General features: G+C 40.2%; 4 protein-coding genes across 12 annotated transcripts in view; 2 read left to right on the forward strand and 2 right to left on the reverse strand.

Moving 5' to 3' along the window:
* Positions 1 to 447: 447 nt before the first annotated feature.
* On the reverse strand, positions 448 to 6,229 carry LOC129170873 (uncharacterized). 2 transcript variants are annotated; one of them, XM_054758969.1, is made up of 4 exons: positions 5,942 to 6,229; positions 3,713 to 4,353; positions 3,517 to 3,624; positions 448 to 3,070 (listed from the first exon to the last, which is right to left on the reverse strand). In XM_054758969.1, exons 2-4 carry the CDS (start codon positions 4,331 to 4,333, stop codon positions 2,186 to 2,188), a joined length of 1,614 nt encoding a protein of 537 aa, XP_054614944.1. In that variant the 5' UTR covers positions 4,334 to 4,353; positions 5,942 to 6,229; the 3' UTR covers positions 448 to 2,185. The 2 variants fall into 2 exon arrangements, with proteins under 2 accessions (XP_054614944.1, XP_054614943.1); XM_054758968.1 differs by having other exon boundaries at positions 4,537 to 6,229.
* Positions 4,689 to 7,452, forward strand: rnps1 (RNA binding protein S1, serine-rich domain). Its single transcript, XM_054758978.1, has 7 exons — positions 4,689 to 4,770; positions 5,407 to 5,553; positions 5,971 to 6,156; positions 6,221 to 6,329; positions 6,411 to 6,564; positions 6,878 to 7,019; positions 7,108 to 7,452. Coding segments are annotated over exons 1-7 (846 nt in total). The 5' UTR covers positions 4,689 to 4,768; the 3' UTR covers positions 7,214 to 7,452.
* Positions 7,453 to 8,964: 1,512 nt separating this feature from the next.
* Positions 8,965 to 18,554, forward strand: LOC129170874 (arf-GAP with dual PH domain-containing protein 1-like). Of its 6 annotated transcripts, XR_008566692.1 has the most exons (12): positions 8,965 to 9,235; positions 9,726 to 9,856; positions 9,973 to 10,064; positions 11,239 to 11,321; positions 13,986 to 14,098; positions 15,390 to 15,536; positions 15,619 to 15,702; positions 16,040 to 16,102; positions 16,809 to 16,880; positions 16,957 to 17,185; positions 17,253 to 17,394; positions 17,464 to 18,553. XR_008566692.1 is itself a non-coding variant. In XM_054758970.1 (11 exons), the coding sequence occupies exons 1-11, from the start codon at positions 8,986 to 8,988 to the stop codon at positions 17,279 to 17,281; spliced, it is 1,293 nt and encodes a 430-aa protein (XP_054614945.1). In that variant the 5' UTR covers positions 8,965 to 8,985; the 3' UTR covers positions 17,282 to 18,553. The 6 variants fall into 6 exon arrangements, 4 of the variants coding, with proteins under 4 accessions (XP_054614945.1, XP_054614946.1, XP_054614947.1 ...); XM_054758970.1 differs by having other exon boundaries at positions 17,253 to 18,553; XM_054758971.1 differs by lacking the exon at positions 16,040 to 16,102 and having other exon boundaries at positions 17,253 to 18,554.
* LOC129170877 (ras-related protein Rab-26-like) overlaps positions 17,924 to 20,667 on the reverse strand; it is a 37,706-nt gene continuing 34,962 nt past the window's right edge. Inside the window, exons 7-8 of one of the 3 annotated variants that reach the window (XM_054758980.1) lie at positions 20,461 to 20,537; positions 17,927 to 20,365 (exon numbers count right to left, since the gene is read on the reverse strand). In XM_054758980.1, coding sequence (XP_054614955.1) covers positions 20,266 to 20,365; positions 20,461 to 20,537 — 177 coding nt within the window. In that variant the 3' untranslated portion in view covers positions 17,927 to 20,265. Of the gene's footprint in view, positions 20,366 to 20,460; positions 20,538 to 20,667 lie in introns of all 3 variants that reach the window. The other 2 variants (XM_054758979.1, XM_054758981.1) reach the window with 2 other exon arrangements.

The raw sequence follows: 20,667 nt of genomic DNA on the forward strand, positions 1-20,667 counted from the left end.
CTATAATTGTTCTCAATTAAATGTATTTTTGGTCATATTTTGTGGTGTCTGGAACGGACTCACATTATTTCCTATATGGGAAAATTTGCCTTGGTTTTTGTTGGGCCTTTTGTTGGGTCAGTGGCTTCCCAGTTGTTTTTTGTCATGCCCCCAGGGGAAGATGACCCCCACGGCACCCTGCAATTTGAAATACTATTGAGGATCTTTAATGTCTGTACAAACCAGAGTATGGGTTGCTGGCACCTGCATCATTCAAGCATGAATAGACACCAACAGAAGACATTTTATCTTATGGTCCCCCCTGCCACCTGACCGCGCCACCCCCCCAGAAGTGCGAGCCCCACTATTTGACCATTCCCTTAAATGGCTCTTGTGTAATGCACCTGTAAAGAAGCTTCAGTTCAATTTATGACAGCAATGTTAAAAGAATAACGTGTTTCTCACACGTGCTTTAATCCAAACTGTTTATTTGGGTTTCTATCGTGTGTGTTTGTCTATAAGTCACCTCCAAGTGGCTACAATATGCACATATCCTCCCAACTTGCTTAAATACAATTCCACCAATATCGCATTCAGTCTATTGCCATTCCTCTACAGTACAGTGGAACCTAAAGTCCAATGCCCAGTTAATCATACAATTTGGAGATAATTGCGGGGGGAAACGTCTCACAAAAATCATACAAATTTTAAAAAGAGCACCACGTGAAACAGAAAAAAAAACACACCGCATTGAATGCATCGGTCAAAAGGTGACATGCCGACCAACGATGGACGACAACTCCTGCATTCACGTCTCTTGATGTGACGCTTACTAAGACATTTTATCCAAGAGGAGACTGAGGGCAGAAAGATAAACTGCTGCAGCAGAGTGAACACTATGAAGCACAATACTTAGTACAGGACTTAACACTAGTCATGTGCGTTAGTACAGTAACGCCTCGTTTATCAGTTAGTTGGTTCCAGACCCAACTGTGAGAAGTAGGATTCCTTATTTGTAAATGGAATATTTTTGTAGCTATCGCATAGAAAACCTGTTTATGATGTTCTAAATATTTTTTTTCCATTATTAGAGCCCTCTAGACATGAAATAACACCTCTATAGTGACCTTTACATTCTTATTACCCAATAATGTAGGCCTAAGAGAAAATAAGATACAACATACAAGTAATATAGACTCACACATGTTAGCATTGGGAGAGTTCCTTGGTGTTGTTCTTTTTAACTTCCTGTTCTGCACAGTACTTCCTGTGGTGGCTATTATCTCATTTATGTTTTTCCAGACCCGACCGAGATAAGTAAATTTCTGCATAGTAGGATTCCTTATTTAGAAACTGAATTTTTTTTGAAAACCTGTTTACGACCTTCTAAATACAGATTTTAACATTATTAGAGCCCTCTAGACATGAAATAACACCCCTAAAGTCACCTTTACACTTCCTATTACCCAATATAGTATATGCATGATAGAACTGGGAGAGTTCCTTGTTCCCTTTTTACTTCCTGTTCTGTACAGCATTGGCTAATGTGTCATCAACGTAACATGACTGACACCTAGTGACCAGTGTGGAATACTATGTATCATCACATCTTTGAATGAGTCTTCTGAATGTCTTATATTTTGTTAGTATTTTACTTCATTTAGCCATTTTTACACTTGAAAATGGCTCATTTAGGCAAAAAAAAACATTAAATCAGTATTTTTGGACAAATAGTTGGGAGTATTCAATCATGAAACAGCATGATTCATTCATTAATGAATATATTTATGATAAACCGTGATAGAGTAAAATCGCGAAATTCCTGGTGAAGTGGCGAGGGATCACATCATTGTTTTCAGGTTATCCCAATCAACACTACAAATTGAAATGCTACTTAAAATATTGCCCGTGGTGTAAATAAAGGTTTTATGACAAAGTAATAGAGGTCGACCAGGGTTCCGGAATGCACTGTACTGACCCAACAACCTTTCCGTGAGCATGTCAGAGCTTTTCCTCCTGACACTCACACACACACACACACACACAACATGATTCATTTAGTCTTTCCTGAAAACTACTGGGGCAAAAACGGGTCTTGAAAAAGCGGAGTGGTCATGTATTTGGATCAGTACTTTACGGTGTTCAACTTGACAGGTTCCACTATACTTGGAAAATAAATATATAAAAAAAAAAAGCTATGATGAGTTTAAGGTCCCTCCACTTTAATAATATTGACATGTTCATCCTGCGCGGACATGCTGCAGTCCTGCAGAGTCCTCCTAGAACAGCTGCTACTTCCTGCCTCTCTGTACGCCTGGGACCTGTCGTACGTGGGCACGTACGACTGAGTGTAGGCGGGTATGAGACAGTTTTGCTGAGGGTACGCGCCCACGTAGGGTTGAGTTTGAGGGGGTGTGTGACTGAGAGGGAGGCTTTCACTGCTGCTACATGGAGGGAACCCGTTTATTCCAGTGGGGCTTAGGACTGGTAGTTTGAAGGCCTCGACAGGTTCTAAGCTCTCTAAAGAGTCATAGCTTGGCTGCGTTTGGCTGCACTGGCTGAATGTGACCTGGCTGAAGTTGTAGGTATCTTGGTTGAAGGACGCTGATGAAGAGGCGGCGGGCAGAGAGGAAGGGGAAGGTGTTTTGTTTTGCGGTGGCTGAACGTTGCTGCAAGGTCCTGCTTTTGAAACGAGGGTCTGCAAGGTGCAGAGGATCTGCTTCTGGATGTGCGTCTGCTGCGCCTGCTCCTTCTCCAGGCGGCTATGCTGCTCCACCAGCATCTTCACCGCCAGGCTCAGGCTGCGCACCTCACAGCCCAGAGTCTGGATCTGATCCTGAAGACCACCTCTCGCCCCAGAGTCTTGGATGACCTGCTGCTGACTTCCCTCGCTACAAGACGGCCCTTGGCCTCCTGAAGTCTGCAAGCGAACGGCGGCGCCGCCTGGAGCTGAGGATGTTAAAGGAGCTGGCGGGCGGTTAGGAAGACGGACTCCAACTCGAGGCAGAGTGTGAAGGGAACGGATGGATAGACCTGGTCTTTGTGCGACAAAGCACCTGCTTGTGTTTCCTCCACCGTCCTCCGGTCCAGCCTGTGACAGGAGAATAAAATATCCAGTTAGCTTATGATCCAAATCATACCACATCAAGTCTCTCTATTTACTGCATATCTAGCTATGGAAAAGAACAGCTCCGAAACATATCGCATGGTGTGTTTTCAATATATTCATGGCACGGAACAGCACATGATCCAAAGCATACCACATCATCTGCCATCTAACGATTTATTGATGGTACGGAACAGCACATGATCCAAAGCATACCACCTCATCTGCCATCTAACGATTTATTGATGGTACGGAACAGCTCATGACCCATAGCGTACCACATCATTTTTTCACCCCCACTTTTCCCTGTCTGGGGATTGCATGAATGGTTTTGGCTTTTAGTTATTATGCCTAAAAAGCATTTCTCCTCTAATATCTACTATGACAAGGAACAGTGCATGGTCCAAAACATACCACAGTTTTCTCCTCACCTTTTCTGTGGTCAGATCATAATGTGAGGATGCTGATGCCTGTTGGGACATAGCAGTTAAATCCGATCTCGGGACACTTGCGTGATCTCGCCTCAACAACGTCGCCACCTGGTGGAAAATGTAAAAAAAAAAAAGTTACAGTATACAGGACAGCACAAATGACATGAAAAACAAACAAGAAAGCTAACAACCCCACCTTCATCCTGTGCGTCAGCGCTTTATCCAAAAGCCGCTTGCGAGCTGCCAACATGGAGCTAGTTGCTGGAGAAGGAGTGACTCGCCTCCTTGTGAAGGCCACGGATGATGTTCCGGATGAAGATGTGGTTTCAATCGTGTCTCCTCTCTGTTGGCCGGCCTGAGAAAGAGAGGTGACACTCACAATTTGGATGTCATTCTCTTCCCCATTGTCCACACGCTGCTGCTCTGGTCTGCTGTCTCCACTGCTCTCCCCAGACCCGGATGCCTTTGCATTCGTCTCCGCTTCTGTCGATGCCTGTTTAGCAAACGTGTTAGCGGCTGTGAAGCCAGCGTGGTGCGATACATCCCGAAGTAGGTTTTGGAGCCGTATGTTGGTCCAGCTCTCTTGCAGACCTCCAGGGAGACTCTGTACATGTGCTGCTGATGTGTTGCTTCCAATCTCCAGGGGTCTGACCCTCCCCGGCCGCCTGCCTTGGAACTCTCTTAGAAAGAGGTAGATGGCTTGTGCAGACACTTTGATGTTCTCCAGCTCCAGCACAGCCTTGATCTTGCGGAAACTCAGCCCAGCCTTCCTCAGCTCCACCACTTTGCGTTTGGCAGCATCATCCAGCCGACCCATAGTGTCTCAGTCCAAGGCATCTTTATGAAAGAAAACATAAAATAGCTACATGATAAACATATATTAACAACAATACACCAGTATTTGATTCATTACTGGACGAATATCTTCCTCATCTCGTAAAATCTCCTACTACAATACAATCAAACGTCAGCTTTGCGGCGACAAATGCTAACATTTCACACGATAAGTCAAGCGCTCACCTAGTGGAACCAAGAAAGACGACTGAGGCTTCGAAAGAAGCTTCCTTTATCTCATTCGGCGTCCCACAAGAAGAAAGCGCTGCCGTTTCACTTTATAGAGCACATAAATAAACAAATGAGTTGTAAGTGGCGCGCCGGTAGTTGCGTCACATCCTGTTCAATTGTGTCATCAACGAGCGACTCTTCTCGAGGCCGCCGTCGTCGCCTGGGTCTATACCACCTCTAAACAAAGATGTAAGATTACACTTTATTCAATGGGTTAAACTAATATAATTTTATCATTCGAGTGTTTTATTCCATAAAATGAAGATTATTATAATATATGCACTTAATAGGTCGGGCATTTTGCGACTGAATAAGAGCGCCGTGGTTTCCGCCTGCCTGAATGAAAATCAATGGCGGCGGCGCCGCGTTTCTTTAATGATGGCTGCTTTTTTGTTTTGACTTAACCAGTCTCGTTTTCCCTATTGTATTCGCCCATAATTTTTATTTACGTGATTTATTTTTGTATTTATTCATGAAGCAACGGATTTGTGTAACTACTTAATCCTAGCTCGGGCGGCTAAGCTAGCATGCACACTAAAGGACTTGTACAATCAATCAAAGGAGTATGCATTAAACACACTGTTATGCTTATTGTAGACTCAGACTGGGGTGTTCCTAATATTTTGTTGTCGTTGCTTTACACAACAGGCAAAATGTTAGAAACAGCTCTGTGTGATGCATTGCGAATTCACACGATGGCAAACTACATCCACAATATTAAACACCTCCCTATCATAATGTAAATTTAAAAAAAATGCAATTGAGCCTTAATTATTGAACCCGTACAGAACATGCATATATTGCTAATTGTTTTCCTACCCGAAGGGCTCCATCGCCTACTAAACGGAAGGAAGAGGAGAAAACGAAAGACCGAACCAAAGAGAAAACTACCACCAAGGACGGAGAAAAGGACAGGGGACGGGACAAAACCAAGAAGCGCCGCAGTGCATCCACTGGAAGCAGCAGCAGCAGGTTTGTTGTCGTGCGATGCCGCCTGACATGGCCCAGCAAGGTGCACTGTATTCAAGCACGTGCTCCGAGTAGCTGGTGTGATGTCACAGCGGTCTCTAGCACACATGCCAATGTCTTCCTCGGACAGTGAATGTTAAAAAGCGAGCTGAGGGGATTAACCTCACAAGCAGAAGATAAAAAGGAGCACTTGATTTGCTCACCCGAACAGTTATGTAATATTGCCCCATTGGAATGTTTAGTTGTATTTTTTATAAATTAATTTATCAATATGATGTCATAATTCCCTCATATCGGTTCAATAATTATCATGCACTCCTAATTTGTACCAATACAAGCCTCTTCTTGCTGAAAAAAATGACACTCTGTGGTTATATAAACGATAATTGACTCATTTTGTGCGCTTGTTGACGGCCACAGGTCCAGATCTAGCTCCTCTTCCAGCAGCAGCTCTGGTTCCAGCTCGGGCTCCTCCAGCGGCTCCAGTTCGTCCGGAACCAGCCGCTCTGGCTCCTCAAGCTCTCGCTCCTCATCCTCCTCCAGCTCCTCTGGGTCTCCGAGCCCCAGCCGCAGGCGCCACGACAACCGCCGCCGCTCCCGTTCAGCGTAAGTCGTTCTTTTGTCACAGCAGCTTGTCTTAGTAGTTACGTTTTGGTTTGTTGCTGTGCAGATCCAAAACACAGAAAGGGAGGGGAGATGATAAAGAGCGGAGGAAAAGAACCCCAAGCCCCAAACCCACTAAGGTTCACTTAGGACGACTGACCAGGAACGTCACCAAGGTCAGCTTGACGCACAGTTGAAAAGGCACATGTTGCCGTCTCAACCTTTACATCCAACCAGGTTTTCTGAATTCTGTGCAGGACCACATCCAGGAGATCTTTTCCACTTATGGGAAAATCAAGTCTGTTGAGATGCCAGCGGAGAGGCTGTGCCCGCACTTGTTCAAAGGCTTCGCTTACGTGGAGTATGAGAGCCACGAGGAGGCTCAGAAGGCCCTCAAGTACATGGATGGAGGTAGGAGATTGTGTCCCTGCAGTGATCCCGTAACCTGCGCAATGTCATGTAAACAAAGAATGAGTCTAAAAGTGACTATAGAGGTGTTATTTCATGTCTACAGGGCTCTAATGTTAAAACCCATATTTAGAGTGTCAGACAGTTTTTTTTATGCTCTAAATACAAAAATATTCAGTTTTATTAATATTGAATCCTACTTTGCGGAAATTCGGTTATTGCAATCGGGTGTGGAACCGATTAACCGCGATAAACAAGGGACGACTGTACGCTTATATACTGTACGTCTATATAATGTATTTCTACGTTTTTCTAGGCCAGATCGATGGACAGGAGATCACAGCGTCGGCTGTGCTGCCCCAAAGAATCCGCCTTCCTCCTCGTAGGCTGACCCCCCCTCGCCGAATGCCTCCTCCACCGCCCATGTGGCGTCGCAGCCCCCCCCGCATGAGGAGAAGGTCGGTCGCCCTTCCATCTTTTCAAATGTCGTGATTTTTTTAAAATGCAGGCTATACATATATTTTTTATTTTTAAATATCCCTACAGGTCCCGCTCGCCAAGGAGGCGTTCCCCAGTACGCCGCCGCTCCCGCTCCAGATCTCCTGGACGCAGGCGTCACCGCTCTCGTTCCAGCTCCAACTCCTCCAGATAAACGTGGAATCTCAAGCCGAGTTTATTTGTTTCTTCTTTTTTTATTTTAATTCTTACAAAATTAATCTACCGCATGGAAATGTCCAAGCTCAACATGTGCCCGCATGTAGGGAGTCTTTTTTTTTTTTTTTTTTTCCCATGACATTATTCTTGTAATTTTTGATCCTGTTCAAGTCGTAAACCCTTTTTAGCGTGTATTGACTTTTAGACAGTTTGAAAAATAAAACACGTTTAACATCATTTGAGCTTTCAATAATTTTGGAACTCTATACACCTTTTCCAACATTTTTTATGTAGTACCTGAAAAGCATATTAGTACAGTTAAGTTGAAACATTTTAAACAGTCGGTGTGGAATGGGTTCATGCATGGTACAAATGTGCTAGTGAATATTGCTTTAATAGCTAAAAGGAGGCAAAAGTTTAATAATAGGGCTGTCAAAAATAGAGCATTAGCGGCGGTAACTTATTTCATTAAATACATTTTTAGCATAATTAATACATGCACACCATGTCATGTCATTTGATAACTTAAAATTTGGCATCATTTGACAGCCCTAATTTATGGATGGAAATGTAATATCTTCAGTCTGGATTTGAATCGATCTATTCACAATATAAAATGATTTTTGTAAATTAAAACATACTATTATAAAAGTGAAAAAAAAATCTAAATGTATTTGGTCATTTTTTTTTATTAATGTATTATTCTTCCAAAAAACATGGTTTAGTATGTCAGACTGTATAGAATACATTTATTTTATATTATTTAAAATTTTGCCACATTTCAAGCTAAATGCCAAAATATAATTGTGGAAAATTAATTCAATTTAGAAATGTATTAATCTGTTAATTTTTAATAATGAATCCAGGTTAATATGGTACAGCCTGGGTTCCCAAAGTGGGTTACGCCAATTGTCATCGTGGGAACGTGAATACAAATAAACGACTAGCGCCTAACTTACACAATTACGAGCGCACCTGAACCCCGTAGAAAGAAGGCGCGAGCCACGGCACGAAGTTATTAATTGCTCTGTGTGAGTTACATACAGTAAGTAAGTTTGATGATTATGTTGTGTATTAAGTGTGTTTAATGTTGAAGGTTTAACTTATATTGGTGTTCCAATCCCCGCACTGTGAAAACCTGTCAGTCTTTGTGCGTGTCAGGATGAGAGAATAGAGATTCCCCTGCAAATGAGGTTTGATCGCTGCTTGTATGTATGTTTGTACTTTGGATACGGCTTTATCATGTTTGTTCAAAATTCCCTTTCAGTTTGGTATCAAATTAATATGCCGATTTAAATCATAGCGATTGCAAGTGGACGAAAGTGAAGCTCAAGTTCAACCCATTCAAAGAGAAGGATCGCAGCATCCGGCTGAAATAAAACATACGTAGGACGAATACTGTACGTCGATAGTTTATTTATCTCCAAGAGAAATTCACATCCCATCTATTTATCAGCCCTCATGTAAAACTATCAAAATTTGACCATGCACAATACACATTTTTGAACCAGAATTACTTTCCATAAAATTAATTAACCAATTAATCATGTTTAATATTTCAATGTAAGGATTTTTTAAAGTGTGCAGCAGTATGGGGTACACGGCTTCAACTGTCTGGACGGGTACGCGACTGTAAAAAGTTTAGGAACCACTGTAGTACAGTACAGTGTATCAATATAAACTGGTATCTATACTGTACCATGTCCAGTGTGGAGGCAATGCACGCCTCTGTCCACTAGAGGCCACTAGCTCCGCGAAGTCACATAGCGTATGTACAGTATACACCTCTCGTCAACCTCCATCCATCCACTAACTTCTGAGAAGATAGTTGTTGTAGATGTCCTTCCCTCTATGCGCTGTCCTCGTCCACATCTTGTCGGTGTACGGGAAGTTTGGGACTTGTATCCACCGAGCCCGGTCGTCTTGACGATGTTTTCCGAAGCGGAAAGCAACAGAAAACGTGTGCGAGAACTGGTGGGCAAACCCGGAAATGGAAAGTGCGCCGACTGCGGAGCTGCAGGTAGACTGTTAGGTGCTTTTTCGGGGAATATTAAAGATGAAATACTACATTTATATTTGTCATATTTACAGTAAGTCTTTACATACTGTGGGTGCTACCGTTGCTATTACACTCGTGAAGAAATACAGAAGTATGGTTTTCCTGTCATTTACGGCGTGTACACGAGCTGGCCACTTCATTAGGTACACCTGCACAATGTAATTGCATTGAATAAAATGATAAATGATGTCTTTACAAAGATAATAATGCTCACTTTGGATTGACCCTGATACTATGTGTATTTGGAATATTTTGTACCTCCAATGTTGCCAAATAACATCACCAAAATGTTAGAAACATCTCTCTATCATGATGATCATACACTTACTGTCATTCTTGTAACGCAACAAGCTGAGTCATGCTGAGGTCAGAAGGAAGCTGACAAACATGAGTGGTGCTTTTTCAAATGTCACAATTTGTGTGTGTGTGTGTGTGTGTATGTGTGTTGCAGATCCAGAGTGGGCATCATACACGTTGGGTGTGTTTGTGTGCCACAGCTGCTCTGGCCTCCATAGAAACATTGCACAGATCAGTAAAGTCAAATCTCTCTTGCTGGATCCATGGACCACCTCTCAACTGGAGGTTTGTGTGTGTGTGTTGTTATGTTGTGTGTGCTGGTGTACAAAGCAAGAAAGAAAGCGTGCACAATGATAGTGTATCGAGAGCAAGCATCACCCTGCTCTTCCTTCCTTGTGCAGTTTATGGACTCTGTGGGTAACCACGCTGCCAAGGCCAAATATGAGCACACAGTGCCCGCCTTCTACTACCAGCCCACCCACAAAGATTGTGCGTAAGTGAACTCTTCATTTGAAATTTCTGTCATTACACATACAAATAAAATAAACATGCAAAGTATACAAATGCAACAATTTAAAATAAATTAAACTGTATTTATACATCTTTTACGTTTTTTTGCGTGAGAGGCAAAAAGAGCTGATGACGCTGCACACTAACGGATGTCACTTTAAGAGCAGTTTTAAGCCATAAAAACGGCCACAAGGAGGCAGAAGTGCATTTGATAAGAGCTCAGCATGGATCTTTTGCATGTAAAAACACACTCGACAGCAGGGAGGAAGTGGAGGAGTGTAACATGCAGAAGGTTACGCAATGTAGGGACATTTTAACGATGCACACACGTGTGCATGCACAGTCTAGTTCCAAATGTGAAAATTGTAAATAGCTTGTGTTATATTTGTAAATAAATTCTTTTGATGTAAAACAACCCTTTTTTGTGTTATGTCGCTGTAGTTGTTCAGAGATTTGAGCTGAAACAACTGTGTCAAAATGAAAGTTATGCTTGAAATGTTTTTTTTCACAAAAAACTGGTTTTCTCCCCTTTTCTAGTTGGGAACTGATATTTCCCTGAAACTTGCCTATGTTCATTACTGGAGAACGAAAAAAGGTACAAACAAACGTTTTTCTGATGAAAGACGACATGCTAGGTTCCATGTTTATATAATATAGCCATACAACACAATATTCTGTGTGCCCTGAAATATCAGTCAAAATGGTCGCTACCGAAAGGGTTGAATTTTTAAAAATGGCTGGGATTGAATGAGTTCATGTCAACCAATTTCCATGGGCGGGGCTCGTGTCATGTAAGGAACCAATAAAAAATGTAAATAAATGAGATAAAATGAAAGAATTACATGAGTCGAGTAGGTTAGTCCAACCTCGGCTACAGGAGCTGCAATGTGGTTTTGGTCCCGGTCGTGGAACACTGGACCAGCTCTCCAGCCTTGCAAGGCCGGGGACCAGGAAGTCTGGGCTTCCCTACTGAGACTGCTGCCCCCGCGACCCGGACTGGATAAGCGGAAGAAAATGAATGAACGGAAAGAATTACATTGCCATCAAAGGGATTCAAATATATTAGAATAGTTTGTAAGGTTTATGGAGCAAAATAAAATAACCACACACACACATGACACGAACACACAAAAAAACACACTACACTTGTCTTGCAGGCTCCTGCGAGAGCAGTGGATTCGCGCCAAATACGAGAGGAAGGAGTTCATGCTCGGGGGGAAACAGGAGCCTTACTCAGCAGGTATGAATGTGCTGCTTCTTCTTTAATCACATTTTAAATCGCCCCTTCAGCTCATCAAACCGCCTACTTGGACTTATAAGTGATTGTTGGGGAGAGATCCCGTAAAATCCATATACAGCATAAGTGCATATACAGCATAAGTGCATATACAGTACAGCATAAGTGCATATACAGCATAAGTGCATATACAGCATAAGTGCATATACGTACAGCATAAGTGCATATACAGCATAAGTGCATATACAGTACAGCATAAGTGCATATACAGCATAAGTGCATATATATACAGAATAAGTGCATATACAGCATAAGTGCATATACAGCATAAGTGCATATACGTACAGCATAAGTGCATATACGTACAGCATAAGTACATATACAGTACGTACAGCATAAGTGCATATACGTACAGCATAAGTACATATACAGTACGTACAGCATAAGTGCATATACGTACAGCATAAGTGCATATACAGCATAAGTGCATATACAGTACAGCATAAGTGCATATACAGCATAAGTGCATATACAGTACAGCATAAGTGCATATACAGCATAAGTGCATATATATACAGCATAAGTGCATATACAGCATAAGTGCATATACAGCATAAGTGCATATACGTACAGCATAAGTGCATATACGTACAGCATAAGTACATATACAGTACGTACAGCATAAGTGCATATACAGTACAGCATAAGTGCATATACAGCATAAGTGCATATATATACAGCATAAGTGCATATACGTACAGCATAAGTGCATATACAGCATAAGTGCATATAGAGTAAGCCATTCACACTGCAAGTACTTGGGTCTTGTTTTACGGAATGATTTTATCCTGAGGATGAATTGATTTGTTCCCCCGTTGCCATCATGGAACCCTTCACTGGCGGTGCAAGCAAGTAAAAAGAAGTCAAGCACCGTTCACGAGAACTTCAATACCTCAAAGCTACTCATTATTTGTGGTCATTTCTGGTTCTATGGTTATCGTCACACTTTTGCTATCTGCTAAAGAATACAGCCAAAAAAAAGCAAAACTTAACATCACTCATGAAGATGCTTTGAAATGCTTTTTTTTTTTACAGAGCTTTTTGTTAGAAACAAATTGTAGGACTTTTTTCGGGCGGTGTGTTGGACTTTGGAGGATCCATGGAATGGCGATGGATTAAGATCATGTGCACATAAGATAAGGACGTATTATTAGGGAGTCACATGACTGCTCAATTCCTCCTTTGTGTGCCCTCGTCTTGTGGCTGTCTGTCAATTGTTTCGTGTTGTGCAGAACTCCGCTCACCCCCGAGGAAGAAGGACCTCTTTTGTGCGCTCATTATTTGCATTCAGCATTACCCAAACTATTTTCTTTTTAGATTTGGGGGAAAGAGTAATGATGCCGCTGGTCCAAACATCTCCAGGTGACTGGTGTGTGTGAGTGGCGGGAAGAAAAGCCGTTAGGAGCCACCCGTTGGTTTGCATTTGTAAATCTCCAGACCCCCCCCCAGTATAAGACAACCTGTCATTTCAAGACTTTTTTCTCAACAGCGCCTCTGCTGGTTGCAGCCAAATAGTGCAACTCATTATCCCTAAGGGGGGTCCAAAGTGCGGCCCGGGGGCCATTTGCGGAAACGGCACATTCTAAAAATATAATGTAACAAGAAAATAAAAACAAACAGCATAAATGGAAAAATCTAAATGGTCAAAATATGAAGCGAAAAAAGCTGTGACCTAACGACAAAAAGTCGTAATTTTACAAGAATAAAGTCATATTATTTTAAAAAGTTATGATGGGAATAAAGTCATAATTACGAGAAGAACATTGACAAGAAGAAAGTTGAAACAGTCAGAAAATTAAAAAAAAGAAAAAAAAACAGAAGTGGAAAAATCAGCAGTCATAAAAAATAAAGTCAAAATATTCAGAGCAAAAAAGGTGAAATCTAATGAGAAAGTCATCATTTTCTAATTATGCAGGGAGAATAGTGAATAAGAAAAATAGTCATTTTAGTAGCATAGAGTTGAAATATTAAATAGAAAAGATGTTTTTTTTAAATCACGAGAAACAAGCAAAAAAACAAAATAAAGTCATTTCTCCAAAGTATGTTGGGAAAAAAGTTTGTTTATTGTCTCTCATATCTTTACGCCTTCTTTCTGTGTTTTGGGCCAGTTTGTGTGTGTGTGTGTGTGTGTGTGTGTGTGTGTGTAGCAATGATAACGCTCAGCTTCCTGCAGCGCAATTTCTGGTTTGCTCACACCGTTTTGTGTGTGTGTGTGTGTGTGTGTGTGTGTGTGTGCGTGTGTGTGTGCGTGTGCGTGTGAGGAAGAAGAGACTAAAGGGAATGAGGAGTCGAGTACAGTGGAAGCTGATGAGCAGTGACGTGTTTTTAGGAAAGAGTGTCATGATTGTCATGATGTCACTACTGTATTGTGTGTCATTGAAGTGTAAACGCGTGCATGATTTTACTGTACATGTCAACTTCATACTGTAAAATATCTAATAATATTTATATTCATTCATTTATAGTCATTCATTCTCTATGCTGCTTATCTTCACTCGTGTGGGGATGCTGGAGCCTATCCCAGCTGACTTAGTCTATATCATATGACTACGATATTTATATTTTTTAATCAATTATTTATCAGTTGTACTACATTTTTTTCGTCAGGCTACCGGGAGGGTTTTCTGTGGAAACGAGGAAGAGACAACGGACAGTACCTCAGCCGAAAATTTATTCTGTCGGAAGCAGAGGGGGTTTTGAAGTATTTCACCAAGCAGGACGTGAGTGACGGGTTCTTTCTTCCCTTCTCGATTGTAGACACACACGAGGATGACTATTAATATTGTTATTTTATTATTGTTGTTATTTTTGTGCCTGTTGTGAGCTAAATAAGTACAAAATAATAATCAAAGCCTGTCGCCTGTCAAATCTGGTGCGTGTCACTTGCGACACCTCGTGGCCAGTAGACGACATTCATCACTCGTATTGCCTGGCTTCCACGGGGGGGCTCAACCTCGCTTCCACGGGGGGCCACGTCGCAGTTGCTTAAAGGGATAGTTTGGATTTGTTGACATGAAGTTGTATGACATCCCCGTCAGCAGTGTCGTCCAATAACAGCCACTTCCCCCCCATTTGGTCTCCTAAGTCCACTTGTGGTCCGATTTCCGTGATGAAGAACGTAGTTCGGCTTCGTTGCTGGGGACAATTAAGTAAAGAGTTTGGCTTCTCAAAACAATATGCATTCAAAAGATTAAAACTGTTATAAATATAATAAATATATTTAATTAAGTAAATATATATATATATATATATTGATTATTATAACAGTACACAAGTATTCATTACAATTAACAGTATACAATTATTAGAATTTTAATGTTATTTTTTTATATCAATTATCCATTATTAATAAAAAATAATTCACATTGGATATGACCAAAAATAAGAACTTTTCTGTCAGAATTGACAATGCATTTATGAACGAAAGATTGTCTTTTGGATTAAAAAAATATAGATATTTTTTAAAATATTTTATTTTTCAAAGTATGTTTTATTTAATATAATAGATTTAAATAAGTACAAAATACATAAATTATTCTGCAATAACAACAAATATTACATAAATAAATAGAACTACTACGAGTTAAAATAGAACTAATAAAGTAAATAGTAATAAAATTAAAATATATACACAAATTTTTTACATAAAATGTGTGTTTTTGATTTTATAAAAAAAATATATTTGTTAAAATATTTAACATGTTACTTTCAAAATATTTTTATTGTATATAATATATTTAAACTGTATAAAAATATATAAAATATTTTGCAATATAAAAAATATTAAGTAAAATACAAAAATTCAACTACATGAAGAGTTTTTAAAAAATACAATATTGTTTTCGGCCAAGAATATGCAACCTTTGCTTAAATATGCATTTTTAAAAAACTAATAACAGGCCGTAGTCAACAGCGATCATTTCTGAATGAATGTGTGAAAAAGGGCGATGCAGCGAGGGAGGACTGTAATGAACATATTGTTTATTCTCTTCCAAACGTGACTTCCTGCAGGCCAGAGAGCCCAAGGGCGTAATAAACATCAGTACGGTGAACGCCACCTTCCAGCCGGCTAAGATCGGCACAGCTCACGGCCTTCAGGTGACCTACCTGAAGGACAACAGCACTCGGAACATCTTTGTTTACCACGAGGACGGCAAGGTGAGGCATGACAGGACTGTAACGTAGTGCATGTGTCATGTAGCAATCATCATGGCTTTCTTTTTGGGTTGGGGGGATGAAGGAAATGGTGGACTGGTTCAATGCCATCAGAGCCGCCAGGTTTCACTACCTGCAGGTGGCCTTCCCAGGTGCTCCCACGGCTGACGTAAGCGCACGGACGCAAGCACACTGCCAGCAAAGCACATGTCACCAAGCCTTTTCACATTTTGCTGACGGAAAACTTCATCATTATTATTATTATTATTATTATTATTATTATTATTATTATTATTATTGTGCACTGAGATGGGTCAATGATACCACCAAAAAATGTCATCTTCACAAAAACTGCGTTAGAAATCCCCCCCAAAATCTAGAAAAATCAAGAAAAAAGACCAAATGAACCAGCTTGAGCTTGAAGACATTTTGAAATAGTGAAAGCCACCAGTCCAAATTGAAATATGCAAACGTCTTGTTTTCACTTTTGACCTTGGTTTGTTTAGCTAGTGCCCAAGCTAACCAGGAACTACGTGAAGCAAGGATTCATGGAGAAGACGGGGCCAAAGGTGACGTGTTCATCCTTTCTTGTGCACATCATTTATGGAATTATTTCTAATAATTCTTGTCTTTCCCGATGACGGCCACATTGGAAAAAATGTTTTATTTGAGAATAAAAGTTGTAAAGTGTTACAACTTTTGTATTAGGGCCACATTGAAAAAAAAATCTGAGATTGAATAAAAGTCATAAATTTCTGAGAAAAAAGTACGTTTACAAAAATAAACTTGTAAATTTGAGAATAAATAAGTTGTAAATTTACGAGAAAAAAAGTTGTGCATTTACAAGAAAAGTTGTAAGTCGCAAATTTGTGAGATAAAGTCGCAAATTTACGAGAATAAAAGTCTGAAATGGTCAAATTTGCAAGACTAAAAGTTTAAACGAATAACTACATGTATAATAAAAGTGGCAAATTCATGTCAATACTGTGAAAGTTGCATATTTAGGAGAAAAAAAGTCATATTAGCACCTTTGGCCTTGATCAAAGGTAATATTACGACTTTTTTCCACGTATGTCCCCCGTTTTCGTAGCTGTCTCAGCTCTGTTACGACAGAGTATTCAAATCAAAAGCAAGACGAAAGTTTCCTTCCTTCCTGAAGAACTATGCTCTAGTTTCTCTGACACGTATGACAAAACTTTATATGACTTTATTCTCGTAAATTTACAAGTTTTATTCTGGAAAGCTTCGATTTTCTCCCCCTTTTGCACCCTGCAGCACACTGAAGGCTTCAAGAAGAGATGGTTCACAATGGATGACAGGAGGCTGATGTACTTCAAAGATCCGCTGGTACCTCACTCAGCATGTGACTTTTTAGAGAGCATGCACTTTTATCCGAAATAACACGCACGTTTTTGCTTCCCAGGACGCCTACGCACGAGGCGAAGTGTTCATCGGCAGCAAGGAAAGCGGCTACAGCGTCCTCCCGGGACTCCCTGCGGGCGTCCAGAGCCACCACTGGCAATCGGGAATCACCATCGTCACCCCGGACAGGAAGTTTCTTTTTGCGTGCGAGAGCGAAGAGGATCAGAGCGAGTGGATGGCTTCGTTCCAGACCGTCATGGAGCGACCGATGCTACCTCAGGAGTACGCAGGTACTTTGATCTCCAGCTAAGGTGCTGCTGTTGGAGTATTTGCCAGCATTTCCTTTACTCCTTGCAGTGGAGGCCTACTTTAAGCACAAACCGTGACCAAAGCAGGATCTGTGCAGGAGGACCAGGCACACAAAGAAGCGTACTTTGAACATCACACTATGAGCAAGCAAGCGGACCTTTAAATGATGTAGTATGTACGGGATGTGAAGGTGATCATCTTTTCCTTTTGCTATTAAAAATGTACAATTCCATTGCATGTTATTTATGCTTTGCTTCAGTAGGGGGAGCCAAACCTTCAGTTCTTATTACTCCCTGGAAATCAGGGGTGTCCGGACTTTTTCCACCATGGGCCACAACTGAAAAATGAAAAGATGCGGGGGCCACTTTTACATTTTCTAAAATCAACCATGCTGAGATGTTTTTAGTATGTAACTTTCTTCTTGCGTGTACTACAACACCTGCACCACCTGAACCATGTTGTAGTCACTGTGTCACTGTGTACTCTTTACTTGCGTATCTTGCTTGCTGCTGTAACAAGCGAATTTCCCTGCTGTGGGATAAATAAAGTACAATACAGGACAATACAATACAATACACTACAATACAATACAATACAGGACAATACAATACAATACACTACAATACAATACAATACACTACAATAAAATACACTACAATACAATACAATACTATCTTGGTATATGAGGACTTTATTTTCATAATATTTTGACTTTGTTATAACATTATGTCCCCCCCACCCCCCATTTTTGACATATTCTCGTCCTTCATATTTCAAGTGTATAATATTTTTTCTCTTGCCATTATGACTTTCTTCTACTAGTATTTCGTCTGTATTTTCATATATTTAAAAAGCGTATTATTGGTCCTTTTCACATGACACTTTTTTGCACGTTTTTTGATTGAATGATATGATTAAATATATTATTTAAAAAACTTCCTGTAATTACACATTTTCCATTACAAAGTTTCCCGTTAAAATTGAGAATTATTACGAGTAAAAATGGGTTTTGTTTCCAGTTTATCTGACGCCACTGCCAAATCTATACTTTTGAAACTGTCCCGGTGCAGAACCAGTACTTTTAAAAAACAAAAGTAAGTCGCATGTATTATTTTATGTTGTATTATTTTATCTATTCACTTTGCATTTTTACTGAATTCCTGAAAAAACAGTTTGACGCCCCTGCGTAAAACATATGGAATCAAGTCTTGCTACCCATCCCTACTTAGGAGTTCCAAATTCCGCCCATTCTAATCATCCCAGAATCAAAATGTTCATCTTATTCAGGAAATGTTGGCGTGTTCTTTTCACATTCCATGAATTCCTCATTTCCATGAAGATAAATTCTTGTTACCTGCGCCACATTTGTCCATCACGTGCAAATGTTGGGCTCATTCAGGACACCCAATTTCTGTTTTTATTGTACAAGCTCAGCTCCACTTGTCACAAGAGATGTTACACAGATTCAAAAAAGAGGAGAAAGTACAGGAAACACTGCATGTCAAATCTTACTGAACGATTCTTTTCCACAACAAAGCCAAGTGTAGAAAAAATGTGAACACTGGCTTGATGAAAAACTGCAGGTTTTTAAAGACCACATGACACTGCTTACTCATATGCATAAGCTATTAAATAATGACAATGCAATGCACCACCACGGGTATGAAATACAAGTAATTATACACAGTAATATACACATTTGTCCATATAATACTTCACTTTCAACATCCTGTAGTGTGTCCTCTTTAAACATTTTCACATGCACCAACATGAGTATTTACACCCAAATGTAGAAATATTACATACATCTGTTTTAAATAGCTTATATAACTTCAAAGAGGCTGCACTTATGTGTCCAACACGGCAGCTGGCATGATGGAGTCGTCTGTCTACCACAAGAGGGCGGCAGAGACAAGAAGTTGACTTATGAGCCATCAGTCCAACATGGTGGCTTTATGATATATTGCTAGGATTATGTTATCGTGACTGGCGTGACGTGACCCACTGCTTGTTTGTACTAAACTCTGTAAGCAGTGGTTCTCAACTGGCGGGTCGGGACCCAAAAGTGGGTCAGATAACCAGTCAGAAATTAAAATGATCATTTTCTTTTAAATTACAATTTTAAAATATATTTTTGATTGGCATCTTCTTCCTTGGTATGTACAAATATTAATTAACTATCTTTTTTTGGAGTTGTTTTATTAATTTCAATATTATATTTTTATTTTCTTTCTAATTTTATTTATTTATTTTGTATTTATTTAATTAATCAGTATTTAATCACCATCATTATTATCATCATTATTATTGTCATTATTATTATGCTCTGGAATTACTTTTGCATGTGTAATTGAGTGTACAATAAAAAAATCAAAATAAAAAAGTGTATGAACAAATATTAATCAACCATCGATTTATTTTTAATTTTTTTGGTAGTTTGGTAGTTCCTATTATTCATTTAATTATATTTGTATTCATTTAAAAAAAGATGATCTCTTCTTATATTTATTTGTTATTATTACTGTATGATTTAGTATTTATGTAATTAATAAGTATTTAATCATCACTATTATCATCGTTCTCATTATTATTATGCTCTGAAATGAATTTTGCATGAGTACAAAAAAAGATCAAAATAAAAACATCAAAGTGTATGTACAAATATGAATTAACTATCCATTGATTGTGTGTTTTGAAGGTTATTTATAAATAAAAATCCATTTTAAGCTTGCATTGAGCTCCGTAAAAGCTGATCACCACTTATGTGGGTCCCAGGATGAGAACAGTTGAGACCCCCCGCTCTCTCACAGGAGCGTCCAATGAAAAACACGTACAGTGTATCATTTTGGATGCACTGTACGTGTTTTTATTGGACGCTTCTCGCCTGCAGCCTGCTTGTTTAGGCGGACATGAGCAACAGCAAGGATTCTATTCCAGAAGAAAAGCACGTTCTCAAGCTTGTGGAGCGAACAACTTGAGCTTGACGGATGCGGGAGCGCTCTGTTCTTAACAAAGAGTCTGACTTTATTCAGCCTGAGCTTGAGTTTGCTGAGGAGACTCCTTAGGGCCTGCAGCAGCCGGCGCTCTGCACCTCCTTGCTGACGTACTCCTGCAGCTTGAAGTTTTCACTTGGATCCTTTGCAGAACGATGTTTGAGCTCCCTGAGACGTAAGAAGACAGGAAAAGCATTCAGCATGTTCGCCCGGGTACACCGTGAGACCACCGTAAATACAAGACCACCCCTCAGCTTACTTACTTGGCCACAGCAGTGAAGGCCAAGTCGACATTGAGACCCGACCTGGCGCTGGTCTCCATGAAAGGAACCCCGAACTCCTGCACGTTCAGAATGCGGACACTTTTTTTACCAAGGCAAAGCAAGGAGGTCGTCTTCTTAGTAAAAGAAGATTTAAAGCAGACGTGATTCATTTACTCAGACTTCCTTCAGCAGGCAAAATAGTCAAAG

This window comes from Dunckerocampus dactyliophorus, chromosome 18 (assembly GCF_027744805.1).
Source record: "Dunckerocampus dactyliophorus isolate RoL2022-P2 chromosome 18, RoL_Ddac_1.1, whole genome shotgun sequence".
In the NCBI taxonomy this organism is placed as follows: domain Eukaryota; kingdom Metazoa; phylum Chordata; class Actinopteri; order Syngnathiformes; family Syngnathidae; genus Dunckerocampus; species Dunckerocampus dactyliophorus.

Coding starts and splice junctions, on each gene's coding strand:
- LOC129170874 (XM_054758970.1), top strand. CDS start 8,986: ATGTACAGTATACACCTCTCGTCAACCTCCATCCATCCACTAACTTCT. Junction 10,065..11,238: donor CCCACCCACAAAGATTGTGC/GTAAGTGAACTC, acceptor CTTGTCTTGCAG/GCTCCTGCGAGAGCAGTGGA. Junction 15,537..15,618: donor TTTACCACGAGGACGGCAAG/GTGAGGCATGAC, acceptor GGGGGGATGAAG/GAAATGGTGGACTGGTTCAA.
- rnps1 (XM_054758978.1), top strand. Junction 5,554..5,970: donor ACTGGAAGCAGCAGCAGCAG/GTTTGTTGTCGT, acceptor TGACGGCCACAG/GTCCAGATCTAGCTCCTCTT. Junction 7,020..7,107: donor CCCCCCCGCATGAGGAGAAG/GTCGGTCGCCCT, acceptor ATATCCCTACAG/GTCCCGCTCGCCAAGGAGGC.
- LOC129170873 (XM_054758969.1), bottom strand. CDS start 4,333: ATGGGTCGGCTGGATGATGCTGCCAAACGCAAAGTGGTGGAGCTGAGG. Junction 3,625..3,712: donor CGCTGACGCACAGGATGAAG/GTGGGGTTGTTA, acceptor ATTTTCCACCAG/GTGGCGACGTTGTTGAGGCG. Junction 3,071..3,516: donor ATGATCTGACCACAGAAAAG/GTGAGGAGAAAA, acceptor CTCCTGTCACAG/GCTGGACCGGAGGACGGTGG.